Source organism: Coregonus lavaretus, assembly GCF_964263955.1.
Source record: "Coregonus lavaretus genome assembly, chromosome: 9".
NCBI lineage: Eukaryota > Metazoa > Chordata > Actinopteri > Salmoniformes > Salmonidae > Coregonus > Coregonus lavaretus.
Window position 1 is genome coordinate 15,479,659 of NC_139996.1, and position 16,505 is coordinate 15,496,163.

A 16,505-nucleotide genomic window follows, 5' to 3' on the forward strand; every position below is an offset into this window, starting at 1 on the left:
GAGGAGAAAAACATTGCACAGAGATCAATAACAAAAGGATGAGCGAGATAGAGAGAGGAATAATGCTACGCTAATTTCAGCTAAATAAAATAAAGAAATATGGAGTCAAACCTTTAGTCGCTTGATTACTGATGGGTGGGGTGTTTGGAGCGGGCCTCTTGGAGGGGTGCCGGGGGGGTGACAGGGAGGTCTCACTGTACTGGTAGTCAGTCCCTGAGCTGGGGTCCAGGTGGAGGGGGCTAGAGGCAGCCTGAGAGGGGCTTTGGTCCCCCCAGGCCTCGCTGCTGTTACTGTTACTCCCACTGCTCTGACTGTCCATGAAGTTCTTGTTCTCCTGGATCCGCTGGCTAAGCTCGGCTCGACACTCCTTACGCACATGCTGCTGGGCCCTCCGCTCATCCTAAAGGAAGGCGAGACTATTACTTTAAATTGGATCTGCTGTTCTTTGAACAAAATCCCAACTTGTTACCTAGAGAGGAATATCAGTCATTCAAATACAGAGTGAGTGATTCTGATGTAGTCTCAAATTAGAGACATCAGTCTTAATAGACGTCAGTCTCAGCATGTGCAGGCATGACCCATTCATCCTTGATTATTACCTGAAGGCTCAGTGTGGAGTTGCTGTCTGAATCCTGGCTCTCCTCCCCTGACACAGGCTCTCTTCCACCTACAGAACAACCACAGAGAAAGTTTACTATCTGAAATGGATTACATTTACATTTTAGTCATTTAGCAGACGCTCTTATCCAGAGCGACTTACAGGAGCAATTAGGGTTAAGGGCACATCGACAGATTTTTCACCTAGTCGGCTCAGGGATTAGAACCAGCGACCTTTCGGTTACTGGCACAACGCTCTTACCCACTAAGCTACCTGCCGCCCTTGAATTAGGGGCTTAGTCAAATGGTGTTTATAAGCATTTCAGGACTGGAGTGTACCACTGTCGGGGGATTGATGGGCCGGCCTGGACCACCAGGGCTCCTGGGCAGTGCTGCTCTCCTCTGGTCGCTGAGGATAAAGCAGCCCTGCCATGGACAGCATGCCCTCAATAGCCTCTTCTTCTGTGGTTGGAGAGGTAGGGCGTTGTCTGAAAACGAGTATAGGAACAACTTAATGAATCTCTTAACTCAACTGGATAATGAATGAATCATGCAGAATCCTTAGAACAAGAATGCCACTTGGTCCATTCATCCATGCTTCCTGTACCTTTTGAGTGGTTTGTGGAAGTGGCGGAAGGCCTGGCTGGCCTGGTGCAGGTCCGTCACACTGCCTGTGCCTCGCTCTGTCCTGCATTGCTCCTTATCCTCCTCCTCTGAGCTCCCCGAATCTTCCCCTGAGGAGTCCTTTTTCTGCACAAATCACATAGACAACTTTACAACTTAAACACTTCTTCTGTTTGAAGGAGAGACAGGGCCCTTGAAAGGAAGTGGGATTAGCTACCTGCGTAGAGCAACGTTCTTTGGACTCAGAGTCTGAAATGTCGGAGTACACCGCGGCTCCTTCCCTGAGTTCGGTATTCACTCTTTCGAAAAACTCTGAGGAGGAAAAAGAGAAGGATGAATGAAATATCTCTGCACCTAATTTTTACGTGAAATTCTGGTGCATTCAAAGTTGAGCCTACCTAAACCGTTGATTGACAGCTGGTGACTTGACCAGTTAGACTCACTGCTGAGGGGGCTGGGTTTCTCCTCTCTCTCTTGGTCTCGGTGCTGTTCCTGCTTGCTGTCATTGATCTCTGTCTTCACCAGGACCCCTTCCCTCTGGTGGTCGCCAGTCCTCTTACCGTCCTGCACCAGACTACTCTTCAACCTGGTGTGACGACGCTCATCTCTGTGCACACATACACACAATAGTAAGAAGGGGAGAAATACCCTGGAGGCAAACAAATAGACAAACCACAGCATTTGGCACTGAAACCCATCTTACCTCCTGTTATTTTGGTTAAAGTTTATTTAAGTGATGAGTTGAAACATGTAAAGATTGCATAGTGCAGGTGGTACGTCCTAACATGTTAAGGCTGCACAATGGCAGCTCTGAGTTGTAACATGAAACCGCTCCAGCCAATAAGTCGAGCAGTGCGGAGCATCGTCAAAGCCAGTCAGAGGTGTTGGGTGTTGAGTAGGTAGTGAGTCATTGCTCTACCTGTGGGGAGGTGATGCATGACTCAGGACTTGAGTTGTCGGGGGGCAGAGGAACCATTAACCCAGGCCCCAGATCCTAGGCTCCTTCCCTGGAAAGGTCACAGGCAGCCTAGGGGCCAAGGGTGCCAGAGAGGGGGGTGGGGGTTCTTCCAACTCACCTAATAATCCTGCCATTGCACATCACTAGTAGGAGGTTGTTGTCCAGGCTCCGCTCCACCGCTGCAGCCGATGCCATGGACGGCTTGTTGAACTTGGCCATCACCGTGGAGCTGAATGCGACATCCTGAGAAAGTGGCATAGAGATTTACTTTAACAAAAGTTTATAATGAACCTAGCCTCAGTGTATGAGTAACGTCCTCCAAGACATGGATAATCCAGGAGAAATGGAGTTGCACAATGGGTTACACCAAGCAGCATGGGGGAGAGGGTAGTGTGTGCCCTCACCTCCTCAAAGGGTCCCACCTCCAGCCTCTTGAGCACCTGTCGTGTGTGCAGCTCCAGGATCTCCAGGTTGGAGGGGGTCTTGGGCGCATGGTGATGATGGTGGTGGTGCCGTAGCCGCCTAGCTGTCCTGCGAGCATGATGGCTAGCCTTGTCCAGAGTTGACCGCGTCAGCAGGCACGCTCCACATCCCTGAGATTTAATTGGCTTGCTACCTCCACTCTGCTCCTCCTCCTGTGGTTAAGAGATGCTAGTTAGTACAGAACCACAACGCTACAATATCCAGCTTCAAAGAAACACAGTGCTTTTGACCTGGTATTTATAAAAGACAAAGAGGAAAAGATGATGAGGAACAGCCAACTTTTACTCTGAGCACAAATGTTTAGAACCAGCTCCAAGTACTGTGAGCTTTACTTCTCCTTTATGTTTTCACATTACAGCCTGAGGACCTCTTTCCCCTCCCAGGCTCCACGCTGGGCCTTACCTCCAGGTAGCGGATTTCCTTTGTGAGTTCTTTAATCAGATGGTTGGGTCTGATATGGTCCGGGACCTCGCTGGCCGGCTCTGTGACCTGAGGAGAGGCAGAGAGCAGGGGGATAATGAGGGGCTTGTACGGTCTGTCTGCAGATGGTGGTTACAGGTTCCCAGCCAGGTCATACCATCACACCGGATACAACCTGCCCACCATTGACCTTGAAGGAGCCCAGTGTAGATTACAGTAGAGTGTAGATAATGTGCCCAAACGTCCTATTCTGTAAAGTCGGATGTTGCACGGACAAAATAATCTGGTTTCCTGTAGTATCCTACCTCTCGTTTCAGCCAGTTCTTCAGTGCAGTAATCAAGGCTTTCACTCCATCTGTCAGGTAGGCTGGGGGCTGGCAGTTATCCTCTCGTAACTCTGAGAAGACAGGAATCTTATGAGAAGGATGTTGAAAAAAAAAGGGCAAGTGTCACCAAAGAAGGGGACATCACCGAAACAGCAACAAACACTTCCGCAAAGTGGTATTTCTCTCACCTTTTAGAGTCTCCAGTAGATTTTTGGCCACGTACCAGCAGATGGCCTCAAAGTAAGGGAATTTGAAAAGGTCCGGAGTCTTTAACCGCCACTCCATCTCATAACACCTGTAGTTGAGGATGCAGCAATAGAGGTCAAACACAGCTCCACAGTGCTGAGACCTAGGGTGACCACATTTAAAATACTCAAATGCGGGACAACGGGATGATTTTGCAGGACGGTAGCCTACAATAATATTTTTAAATATGTGATTGGTTGACGATATGACATTGACCTACGTCTCTTCTTGCGCTGCGCAGAATATCAGATCTCAACAACGATTGGCGAAGTGTTTAACATCACCAGTAACACATCCTTACTGTTATATGTCTTGTCATAAGCACAACGTGACTGCAAAAGAGACGGGTTGGAATGTCAATTCTCATCAAATGAATAGGAAGTCTGACTGAAATACAGGACAAATCTAACTTTTTTTTGTATATTAGTGGCGTTTTAATTTATTGACACACACACACACACACAACAAAACTATAAAACGCAACATGTAAAGTGTTGAACCCATGTTTCATGAGCTGAAATAAAAGATCCCAGAAATCTTCCATATGCACAAAAAGCTTATTTATCTCAAATTTTGCGCACAAATTTGTTTACATCCCTGTTAGTGAGCATTTCTCCTTTGCCAAGATAATCCATCCACCTGACAGGTGTGGCATATCAATAATCGGATTAAACAGCATTATCATTACACAGGTGCACCTTGTGCTGGGGACAATAAAAGGCCACTCTTAAATGTGCAGTTTTGTCACAACACAATCCACAGATGTCTCAATTTTGAGGGAGCGCGCAATTGGCATGCTGACTGCAGGAATGTCCACCAGAGCTGTTGCCAGAAAATTGAATGTTCATTTCTCTACCATAAGCCGCCTCCAATGTCGTTTTAGAGAATTTGGTAGTACGTCCAACCGGGCCTCACAACAGCAGACCACGTGTAACCACGCCAGCCCAGGACCTCCACATCCGGCTTCTTCACCTGCGGGATCATCTGAGACAAGCCACCTGGACAGCTGATGAAACTGAGGAGTATTTATGTCTGTAATAAAGCCCTTGTGGGGAAAAACGAATTGATTGGCTGGGCCTGGCTCCCAAGTGGGTGGGCCTATGCCCTCCCAGGCCCACCCATGGCTATGCCCCTGCCCAGTCATGTGAAATCCATAGATTAGGGCCTAATGAATGTATTTAAATCGGCTGATCTCCTTATATGAACTGTAACTCAGTAAAATCATAGAAATGGTTGCCTTTATATTTTTGTTCAGTATAATATACATATATACATATACACATATATATATATATATACACACATACACACATTCCCGAAATCCAATCAGTTTTTCACGTTGATTCATCATCACATTTTCTTGTTGTTTTTAGAAATGAAGTGGAAACAACGTTGATTCAACCAGTTTGTGCCCAGTGGGATCACAGTCAAACCATAGACATTCTACCACTACTTCATTACTGGTCATTAAAAGGAGCAGAAGATAACAGCTGTGTATTTGGCCATTAATTTCATAATGTTATTACTTAGGTTAATACCAATAAAGAAAGTTAATAGAATGAGCATAGGCCAGAGGGGCAGTATTTCAGGTGCTCACCTGAGCTGCATGCCTATGTTGAGGTTGTGGAGGAAGTTCCCTCCGAATGCCATGCAATCCTGAGAGGTGAGAACAGCATGGATCCATCCTGGGAACACAGAGGAGGATGGACCAAATCAACAGCTAACCCACCGATGTGGAGCAAAAGGCCAGTAGCAGGCAGAAAAAACACACGCACACACAGTCCGCCAACTGAAAATCAATCCATCACCCTCTCCAGTTTCAAGTTTCTCTGAAATCTGCTTTGCATGAAATACATTTAAACATTTAATTTGGAACATTTTGGAATTCTTGCTTTCCAGCTGTGTGTTTTAGACACATCAAAGGGTTTAGGAAATGGTTCTGTTACACCAGAGGATATATCCTTCCATGTGGCAGCAGTGCAGCCAAACAGGTGTGATGATGCTGTGCCGGTGGACCCTAAACATAATAAATGCCCTGTCATGGAGGGTGAACACGGCGTTGCTGTGGCCCCAGCAGAGAGAGGACGGTAGCCGCTCAAGAGATTATATGGATGGCTGATACCAGGTGGGGTTCTCTCTCATCCCCTGCCTGTCTGCAGGTCGCCTACATACCAGCCATTAAGAGCCCAACTCTGACCTTCCCTACCAGGGGGCCTTTGGCTTCCCGTGATAAACCATTTCAGACACTGTAATTATGTTAAAACATAATTGTAACAATAATTTGCACCTTAATCCATAAAGGTGTGTGCTCATGCTGATGAGCCATAGTTAAAATTCTCTACAATTCTCTTTAGCTGAAATGTTATTTCATTTACATTAATCTACGACATCAGGAGATAGAAACATATGTTGTATTAGTCTTGGCACTTTCCCTGGAGAAAACATCCTTAGCTTGCTTGTTTTGGCAAACACCCTGGAAAGTCCACCCAAACGCACATTGAGATTGGGAAAGGGAAAGGGGGATGCCTAGTCAGTTGTACAACTGAATGAATTCAACTGAAATGTGTCTGCCGCATTTAACCCAACACCTCTGAATCGGAGAGGTGCGGGGGGCTGCCTTAATCGACGTCCACATCGTCGGCGCCCGGGGAGCAGTTGTTGGGGGTTAACTGCCTTGCTAAAGGGCAGAAAGGCAGATTTTCCACATTGCCGGCTCGGGGACCCGAACCAGAGACCTTCGGTTACTGGCCCAACGCTCTTAAGCTAGGTAGCCCATGGCTACCATGTTTATGAGTGTCATGCTTAAGCGGGACACTGATTAACAATGTCTTTCATGGGGATTAACATTGTTTGCATATTAAAGAATGCTGGTTGTGTCCGTTTATGTACTGAGGTGTGTATGTACTGGGGGCCTGTGGGAACGGTTTGACAGGCTGGTGGAGAGGGACCATGAGCGTGACCCAATATGGATCTGGGCCGGGCCTCTCTCCCAGTAGGGAGCCACTCGTAATGTCACTCTCTCACAGCGTCTGCTAGCATCATCAGCCCAGAGAGCTTTACACACCCCAGCCCACCAACTGGGAAAAGCAGCTCTGTGTGAAGCTGTGTGGTTTCCCTCTAGTGAAAAAAATGTCACTATAAATAACTTGGAAATCTGCTTCTCCGCCGTGTGGCTACAGAAACTGGATAATAAAATAAATACACTGCTCAAAAAAATAAAGGGAACACTTAAACAACACAATGTAACTCCAAGTCAATCACACTTCTGTGAAATCAAACTGTCCACTTAGGAAGCAACACTGATTGACAATACATTTCACATGCTGTTGTGCAAATGGAATAGACAACAGGTGGAAATTATAGGCAATTAGCAAGACACCCCCAATAAAGGACTGGTTTCGCAGGTGGTGACCACAGACCACTTCTCAGTTCCTATGCTTCCTGGCTGATGTTTTGGTCACTTTTGAATGCTGGCGGTGCTTTCACTCTAGTGGTAGCATGAGACGGAGTCTACAACCCACACAAGTGGCTCAGGTAGTGCAGCTCATCCAGGATGGCACATCAATGCGAGCTGTGGCAAGAAGGTTTGCTGTGTCTGTCAGCGTAGTGTCCAGAGCATGGAGGCGCTACCAGGAGACAGGCCAGTACATCAGGAGACGTGGAGGAGGCCGTAGGAGGGCAACAACCCAGAAGCAGGACCGCTACCTCCGCCTTTGTGCAAGGAGGAGCAGGAGGAGCACTGCCAGAGCCCTGCAAAATGACCTCCAGCAGGCCACAAATGTGCATGTGCCTGCTCAAACGGTCAGAAACAGACTCCATGAGGGTGGTATGAGGGCCCGACGTCCACAGGTGGGGGTTGTGCTTACAGCCCAACACCGTGCAGGACGTTTGGCATTTGCCAGAGAACACCAAGATTGGCAAATTCGCCACTGGCGCCCTGTGCTCTTCACAGATGAAAGCAGGTTCACACTGAGCACATGTGACAGACGTGACAGAGTCTGGAGACGCCGTGGAGAACGTTCTGCTGCCTGCAACATCCTCCAGCATGACCGGTTTGGCGGTGGGTCAGTCATGGTGTGGGGTGGCATTTCTTTGGGGGGCCGCACAGCCCTCCATGTGCTCGCCAGAGGTAGCCTGACTGCCATTAGGTACCGAGATGAGATCCTCAGACCCCTTGTGAGACCATATGCTGGTGCGATTGGCCCTGGGTTCCTCCTAATGTAAGACAATGCTAGACCTCATGTGGCTGGAGTGTGTCAGCAGTTCCTGCAAGAGGAAGGCATTGATGCTATGGACTGGCCCGCCCGTTCCCCAGACCTGAATCCAATTGAGCACATCTGGGACATCATGTCTCGCTCCATCCACCAACGCCACGTTGCACCACAGACTGTCCAGGAGTTGGCGGATGCTTTAGTCCAGGTCTGGGAGGAGATCCCTCAGGAGACCATCTGCCACCTCATCAGGAGCATGCCCAGGCGTTGTAGGGAGGTCATACAGGCACGTGGAGGCCACACACACTTCTGAGCCTCATTTTGACTTGTTTTAAGGACATTACATCAAAGTTGGATCAGCCTGTAGTGTGGTTTTCCACTTTAATTTTGAGGGTGACTCCAAATCCAGACCTCCATGGGTTGATAGATTTGATTTCCATTGATAATTTTTGTGTGATTTTGTTGTCAGCACATTCAACTATGTAAAGAAAAAAGTATTTCATAAGATTATTTCATTCATTCAGATCTAGTGTATATTCCCTTTAACGAGTATCAATTCATTTTGAGCGCGTCATCACCTATTTGACTTGCCATGTAAATCGGAGGACCATATGATGTGGGGAAGTTCTGTGAACCAAAGTGGACGGAAGGAAGGTGGCATGTGGTGCTGGTGTCCACGGTGACAAAGGAGGTCCACAGTGGAAGACAAATCACACAGGCCTTCCTGTGAGACGCCATTAAAGGCTAGCTGCTACGCTCAATGCCAAGTGGAAAAGCAGCTCTATGGCTCCTTATGGCTCTTGTGTTTTTGAATGCCCTGAAGCAGAGCTTTGGAAATATAGTGCTGTATATGAGGCATGTTTTAACAGTAGAGCAATTTGAACCCTTTGAACTCAGACAAGTTCCTTATAAAAATTAAAAATAAAAATAAAACTTTGTCCTCACCTGTGGGGATGAGGACAGTGGTTCCTTGCGGCACCACACACTTGTAGCACTGGTCCACCTTGTCCCCGAAGAACACCTCGCTCTGGTTGGGGGACGAACTCCACGCCTCGTATAGCGCAAGATTCGCCTGGGTCGGCTTGATCAAGTAGAAAATCTTCTCTCCCTTCAGGACAAAGATGAAAAATGAGAACATTTGAATTACTAACATAAAAAAGGGAAGGCAAATGAACAAGACCCAGCATGTCGTCAGTGGTGCTTGAGTAAGAACTTGAGGGGTGACAGACCTCAGGAGAAGCATGTGGTTAATCATGCTGGGCTGTCAGACTACATAGCCAAAGCAAACAGGCTTGAACAACTCTTGTGCGTAACCGTAGCACATATTTCAAAAGGGATACGCTGCTGTCTGAAGATATAAAATATGCTGCGCAAAGGAATTCCCCAGTTTACCCAGAGTACATGGTACCACACAGATGTGCCTCCGAAGTCTATGTGGAAGTCTGTGTAGCTGTTCTTCACCCCCATCAGGCAGTACTTCTGAACAAAGGGCTTGGGGAAGAAGGAGTCATCTGGCCAGTAGTTCTCCACCCAGGACATCTTCTGAGCGATATCAGGCACCACCACCAGCGCTGCCATCCTGACAGGATACAAAGGAGAGTTTAGGGATGCTCTACCAGTAAGGCAGAGTTGTTCGTCACGCTACTCATCTTTCAATACATCCCTCATTGCTCACTAATAAGGCTGAACCGTTTGTCATGTGACACCTTCAGATCACTGTTCGCCAAATCAGCCAGGCATTTGACCAATGAGATTCATTTAAAATAATGCATTTCTCCCCACCTCTTTGCCGTTTTTGCTTTCTGTTTTACAGATCACCCACCCTGGCACAAACAGGTCTGAAGCCTCGTCTTACCGTAGTGGGGATGGGCTTCATCGCCCCCTGCCTGCTAATCAGGCAGAGCTGATGGTTCTAAATCAGTTGGACTGGATGGGGTTCCTCCAGAGGACACCTTTTCAGATGACAAGACCCTTCGCCATACACATTCTTTTATAAAAAATGCAATCTTTAAAATGATCAGTTCCACTGTGAAGCCTGGTAGAACATTGATGCTTCAGTCATGAAGGATCAAAGCTCAGTCTCATATTTTTTTCCAAACCCTTCCATCTCTGTAAATAGGCTGCATGCAAAGTGCCTGTGGGCAGTGGATTCCTTCCGCTTGTCTGTAGTTGACAGCAGATCTTCAATAGTGCCGTCAGCGCTGTACCTCTGAACACAGCAAGAATGTGCATCCCTGTTGTCTGGAGTGCAACGCTCATCTCCTCTCACTACTACGCTTGCAAGTTTCGGAAATATACATTTTTCCCCAATTATAGTCCTACAATTTCACTGAACCACAGGAGTATTCACTGAATCATAGCATGTAATCTAAAACAATTGCTATTAAGTGCTTTTAGCTACAATTATTATAATGGTGAATATTTAGTGAATCCAGAAAAGACTCAAGTCAATCCAAATTATACAATGATCAAAGCAGCAGCAGGACATTTATTAGTAGTGAAAAGTAACCAATACTTACTTGGTGTCTGAAAACTCCAGACTGATCACATTCAGCACCTTTGGCCGATGAGGTTTGTAGTAATACTTGACAAACTCTCTTAGTTTCATTTTGCTGTCTGCCTGTCTGGCAACATCAATGACATCCACGATTTTGTCACCACCTGCAAGAGAATGCTTCAGCTCAGATGATTTATGCCATGCAGGAGGCAGTTAGGACTAAAGTTGAGGATAGGACAGGCATTAACAACACTTGAATGTAGCATGTTAGGTAAGGACAGGTGCCAGATGGATTTGAAATGATATTACAGCCATATTATAGGCGTGACTCGTGACAGAATATCACACAACAGCAGACTAATAAATGCTAAGCTCTGCTTTCAAAAAAATACTGTAACATTTTGAATTCTACCAGGGATAGACAAACCAGTCCAATCCCTGCCCTCTCCCCCAGCCCAGCCACGGGGCCAGTCAGAGGCACTCTAGAGTTCTCAAGCGCAGATGTCCAGTGATGGAGGTCGCAAGGTGTGAAGCTTGCTGACGCGTTCATAATCCCCCTTATACTTCTGATGGATGCCTCAGTGCTGCTGCAGTCTCCCCACTGGAGGAGGTGCATTGTAACATCCAAAGCAATCTCTCCAGATAAAATTACTGTACTCCCAGTTATGGAGGCAGCAGGAGGAGGAGGAGGAGGAGGAGGGAAGGCTAGAAGTGGGGCTAGTAAGAGTTGGCTAATGTCTTTCATGTGTGTAAATAACATCACCTGTGTACAACTGGCAAACTGCAAATAAAAAATGGCGGAGGGGGAACGCTGAACAGACCTGCCGATAACATGGGGCAGTACCAGGACAGCTGGTGGTTGTACAAGCACAGCCCTGTTTGGCCCCGCTGGCCACCGCCTGATGTCAGGGAACTGCTGGAGGCAGAGCAGCCTCACATACAGAACGGCCAGGGGAGCACTGGTGCACAAACGGGGAAGGGCGCTACCTGGGCGTAGTACGACCAACGACAAGTGGGGGCAATAAATCTCTCCAGCCACAAATGTCCTGGGAAAATATTTATGGTCCTCATATTAGCAATTATGTCCCTTCATCAATATTTTCATCCAGTGACAGTCAGGGACCAGGAGCACATGTTTCCTGGAGAACAGATGGGGCTTTCTTAGTACCAGGTCTAGTACAAGTGCTTGGATAGTGTGATGTTAAAACCATGCTCCAAAAAGGACAATAGCTGATTTACAACAGGTTTGCCATTAGGCCAAATGGAGACGGCATGGAAAACACATTTTTTAATACAATAACTTACAGGTAGGTTCCTGCTGGGCCTAGCAGGCAGAGTGCCCACTGAGGTAAATTGATTAGCTGGGCAGCTGGCCTGTGGTGAATGCTTGAGTTATGAAGAATTTAAACAATGTGAATATAATAATATTAATAATAGATTTATATAGTGCTTTTCATTACAAACAGAATCTCAAAAAAAAATAAAAAAAATAATAATAAATATATATATATATATATATATACACACACACACATACATACAGTGGGGAGAACAAGTATTTGATACACTGCCGATTTTGCAGGTTTTCCTACTTACAAAGCATGTAGAGGTCTGTAATTTTTATCATAGGTACACTTCAACTGTGAGAGACGGAATCTAAAACAAAAATCCAGAAGATCACATTGTATGATTTTTAAGTAATTCATTTGCATTTTATTGCATGACATAAGTATTTGATCACCTACCAACCAGTAAGAATTCCGGCTCTCACAGACCTGTTAGTTTTTCTTTAAGAAGCCCTCCTGTTCTCCACTCATTACCTGTATTAACTGCACCTGTTTGAACTCGTTACCTGTATAAAAGACACCTGTCCACACACTCAATCAAACAGACTCCAACCTCTCCACAATGGCCAAGACCAGAGAGCTGTGTAAGGACATCAGGGATAGAATTGTAGACCTGCACAAGGCTGGGATGGGCTACAGGACAATAGGCAAGCAGCTTGGTGAGAAGGCAACAACTGTTGGCGCAATTATTAGAAAATTGAAGAAGTTCAAGATGACGGTCAATCACCCTCGGTCTGGGGCTCCATGCAAGATCTCACCTCGTGGGGCATCAATGATCATGAGGAAGGTGAGGGATCAGCCCAGAACTACACGGCAGGACCTGGTCAATGACCTGAAGAGAGCTGGGACCACAGTCTCAAAGAAAACCATTAGTAACACACTACGCCGTCATGGATTAAAATCCTGCAGCGCACACAAGGTCCCCCTGCTCAAGCCAGCGCATGTCCAGGCCCGTCTGAAGTTTGCCAATGACCATCTGGATGATCCAGAGAAGGAATGGGAGAAGGTCATGTGGTCTGATGAGACAAAAATAGAGCTTTCTGGTCTAAACTCCACTCGCCGTGTTTGGAGGAAGAAGAAGGATGAGTACAACCCCAAGAACACCATCCCAACCGTCAAGCATGGAGGTGGAAACATCATTCTTTGGGGATGCTTTTCTGCAAAGGGGACAGGACGACTGCACCGTATTGAGGGGAGGATGGATGGGGCCATGTATCGTGAGATCTTGGCCAACAACCTCCTTCCCTCAGTAAGAGCATTGAAGATGGGTCGTGGCTGGGCCTTCCAGCATGACAACAACCCGAAACACACAGCCAGGGCAACTAAGGAGTGGCTCCGTAAGAAGCATCTCAAGGTCCTGGAGTGGCCTAGCCAGTCTCCAGACCTGAACCCAATAGAAAATCTTTGGAGGGAGCTGAAAGTCCGTATTGCCCAGCAACAGCCCCGAAACCTGAAGGATCTGGAGAAGGTCTGTATGGAGGAGTGGGCCAAAATCCCTGCTGCAGTGTGTGCAAACCTGGTCAAGACCTACAGGAAACGTATGATCTCTGTAATTGCAAACAAAGGTTTCTGTACCAAATATTAAGTTCTGCTTTTCTGATGTATCAAATACTTATGCCATGCAATAAAATGCAAATTAATTACTTAAAAATCATACAATGTGATTTTCTGGATTTTTGTTGTAGATTCCGTCTCTCACAGTTGAACTGTACCTATGATAAAAAGTACAGACCTCTACATGCTTTGTAAGTAGGAAAACCTGCAAAATCGGCAGTGTATCAAATACTTGTTCTCCCCACTGTGTATATATATATATATATTTTTTTTCCCCCCCAAAACTAATCTACCCCCAAAGAGACCCATACATGAATAAGGTTATTCATTGACTGGACCATTTTAATTTCATTGTCAGAGGTTGACACCTTAACCTAGACTGATTACGGCACGGGCTTAGCTTAAAGATGCACTATGCAGAAATCGCGCCGCCATTTCCTGGTTGCTAAAATTCTAATAGTTCAACTAATTTCAGATTATGTGACGAAACAAGCAAGTAAAGTGTAGAGAATCATTGTATCATTTAAACCGCTGTGAAATATATTTTCCATAACCAAAAATATTGTATTTTCAGCTACTGTATAAAACCTAAATTAAAAGACGCAAAAACGAAACTTTAGAACGGAAAGCATTGAAGAGCGCACATAGAACAGATCTAAAGCTTCTTAGACTTGCTTTCAATGAGAATGACAGATCTATAAACACACACTTCTATGTGAATTTGGTCAGGTCGCCCATAAAGTTACATATTGCAGCTTAGGAGCTGAAAGCCAAGTAGCTTTCAGGAGTCCCAGAGCCATGAAGACTATGTGAGAATGAAGTGTGACGAATCACTGGGAGAAGTCTGTGTGCTTCTGCCAGTGGCAAATAACTGTGTTCAGACCTACAGAACAGTACGTAGAATGATTTAATATGCCATTTAGCAGACGCTTTTATCCAAAGCGACTTACAGTCATGCGTGCATACATTTTTTTTGTGTGTGGGTGGTCCCGTGAAATAAAAAACCTTGAGACACAATGATTCCCATGCTAAGAGGCACAACGGCCAGTGCAGCACTTTCTCAGGTTAGTTGCAAAAGTGAGATGGTTTTGGCTCCACTCTTTGTGTGTGTGTGTGTGTGTGTGTGTGTGTGTGTGTGTGTGTGTGTGTGTGTGTGTGTGTGTGTGTGTGTGTGTGTACACAGTAGACTGAAGGAGCAGAGTGAACGAAATTTGAACCTAAAAGAAACTTAGCCGGACATGAATCTGAGATGTCTGATAATGTACTGGGAAAGGGGATCCCATAAGTATGCAATGACTGACATGACAAGATGGAAACTGATGATGCACTACCCAATTTCACCTTGCTCGCCCCACAGTTTGGGAACCACTGTTCTAAATGAACTAAATGTTGATGATGTAAGGCTGGAGGATAGAGATCCCAGCAGGATGGTCTGCTCAGCACCGGCATAAAACCGTAGCCTACAGCTGAGCACTGCACACATATGAACATTTAGGCCACAACATTTACAACATGAAGTAAAAAAAAAAAAAAAAGAGTGGTAGTACTGCATCAGTCAATCTATTTGTATTTCACTCTTCACCTCAGATGGCACAGGTTTAGTTAAATAGGCAAACAATTGGGCTTGACCGGTAACGTTGTTGGGAGTAGGCCTAGAGGAGCTATGCCACACAGATGGTTTTGGCTCCACTCTTTGTGTGTGTGTGTGTGTGTGTGTGTGTGTGTGTGTGTGTGTGTGTGTGTGTGTGTGTGTGTGTGTGTGTGTGTGTGTGTGTGTGTACACAGTAGACTGAAGGAGCAGAGTGAACGAAATTTGAACCTAAAAGAAACTTAGCCGGACATGAATCTGAGATGTCTGATAATGTACTGGGAAAGGGGATCCCATAAGTACCAGACTCCATAGTTGAGAGAGGTGATGAACCACTGTCCTCGGTAAACTAATCCACCATTATCTACATACGTTTTAATTATTGGTGGATTAAAGGTAGACTTAAAAGTAAACAGCATTGTGGGTCAATTTCCGCAACAACTAAGAGCGCTGAAGTGCGAGGCTCAACTTCACTGTTTTGGTGTCCTGGCTACCACACTGTGAACAGTGTGAGGCGAACCCCTGCACTAGAGGTGTCCTCCCGAGTGGCGCAGTGGTCTAAGGCACTGCATCGCAGTCAGGGTAGGGGAGGGAATGGCCGGCAGGGATGTGGCTCAGTTGGTAGAGCATGGCATTTGCAACGCCAGGGTTGTGGGTTCGATTCCAGTAAAAAAATTAAAAAAATTAAAAAAATGTATGCACTCTAACTGTAAGTCGCTCTGGATAAGAGCGTCTGCTAAATGACTAAAATGTAAATGTAGAGATTGACACAGGAGTGAAAATTCATTCCTGTCAATTTTTTTCCTGTACTGTTCTGATCCAGCAACAGTTCTATAACCCCGGAACTTTCCTGTCCCTTCCGATAAAAATCCCTCCTGTCCTGTGCTCATTTTTATGCGCAGAAATATGTAGGCTGTTGTGTGTGTTTAGGATGTTTTGAAAATAATTTCAGTAATGCAATATGCGACTGTGATGTGGTTGTCTTAACGATCTTAGTTAAATGAACCGACTGTAAGTCGCTCTGGATAAGAGTGTCTTCTAAATCAGGGGTTCCTAAACCTTTTCACTCAGGCCCCCCTTCCAGCATTGGTGCACATCCCACGCCCCCCCTGTACGAGCACACGCCACGTCCATTTCTATGGGCACAAGCACTGCTCATGACACAAACTTCTCACCCCTCTTGTTGGCAGAGAGAAAATGTTGCAGGTTTAAAGTTCATTTCCTGCAATGCTACACATTTTGTCATGTCTAATGTGTATTCATGTGATGAGTGACTCGAACATTACTACAAAATCTATAGGCAAAAAAACCTATCTAAAAAACGTTAGCTGACATTTCTGACAGGTTATAAATAGCTCTCTCTCTCTAAGCTATGCAATGACTGACATGACAAGATGGAAACTGATGATGCACTACCCAATTTCACCTTGCTCGCCCCACAGTTTGGGAACCACTGTTCTAAATGAACTAAATGTTGATGATGTAAGGCTGGAGGATAGAGATCCCAGCAGGATGGTCTGCTCAGCACCGGCATAAAACCGTAGCCTACAGCTGAGCACTGCACACATATGAACATTTAGGCCACAACATTTACAACATGAAGTAAAAAAAAAAAAAAAAGAGTGGTAGTACTGCATCAGTCAATCTATTTGTAT

The 16,505-nt window shown here is 45.8% G+C and overlaps 1 protein-coding gene across 1 annotated transcript in view; it reads right to left on the reverse strand.

Annotated features, from left to right (window-relative positions):
* Nucleotides 1-16,505, reverse strand: part of kdm7ab (lysine (K)-specific demethylase 7Ab) — a 52,086-nt gene that overhangs the window by 4,631 nt on the left and 30,950 nt on the right. Inside the window, exons 5-19 of the mRNA XM_084168852.1 lie at nucleotides 10,385-10,526; nucleotides 9,258-9,444; nucleotides 8,811-8,973; nucleotides 5,252-5,339; nucleotides 3,597-3,703; nucleotides 3,388-3,479; nucleotides 3,065-3,151; nucleotides 2,584-2,814; nucleotides 2,298-2,422; nucleotides 1,620-1,828; nucleotides 1,439-1,533; nucleotides 1,205-1,347; nucleotides 937-1,085; nucleotides 600-667; nucleotides 112-400 (exon numbers count right to left, since the gene is read on the reverse strand). Of these exons, the coding sequence (XP_084024978.1) occupies nucleotides 112-400; nucleotides 600-667; nucleotides 937-1,085; nucleotides 1,205-1,347; nucleotides 1,439-1,533; nucleotides 1,620-1,828; nucleotides 2,298-2,422; nucleotides 2,584-2,814; nucleotides 3,065-3,151; nucleotides 3,388-3,479; nucleotides 3,597-3,703; nucleotides 5,252-5,339; nucleotides 8,811-8,973; nucleotides 9,258-9,444; nucleotides 10,385-10,526 (2,175 nt within the window). The remainder of the gene's footprint in view (nucleotides 1-111; nucleotides 401-599; nucleotides 668-936; nucleotides 1,086-1,204; nucleotides 1,348-1,438; nucleotides 1,534-1,619; nucleotides 1,829-2,297; nucleotides 2,423-2,583; nucleotides 2,815-3,064; nucleotides 3,152-3,387; nucleotides 3,480-3,596; nucleotides 3,704-5,251; nucleotides 5,340-8,810; nucleotides 8,974-9,257; nucleotides 9,445-10,384; nucleotides 10,527-16,505) is intronic.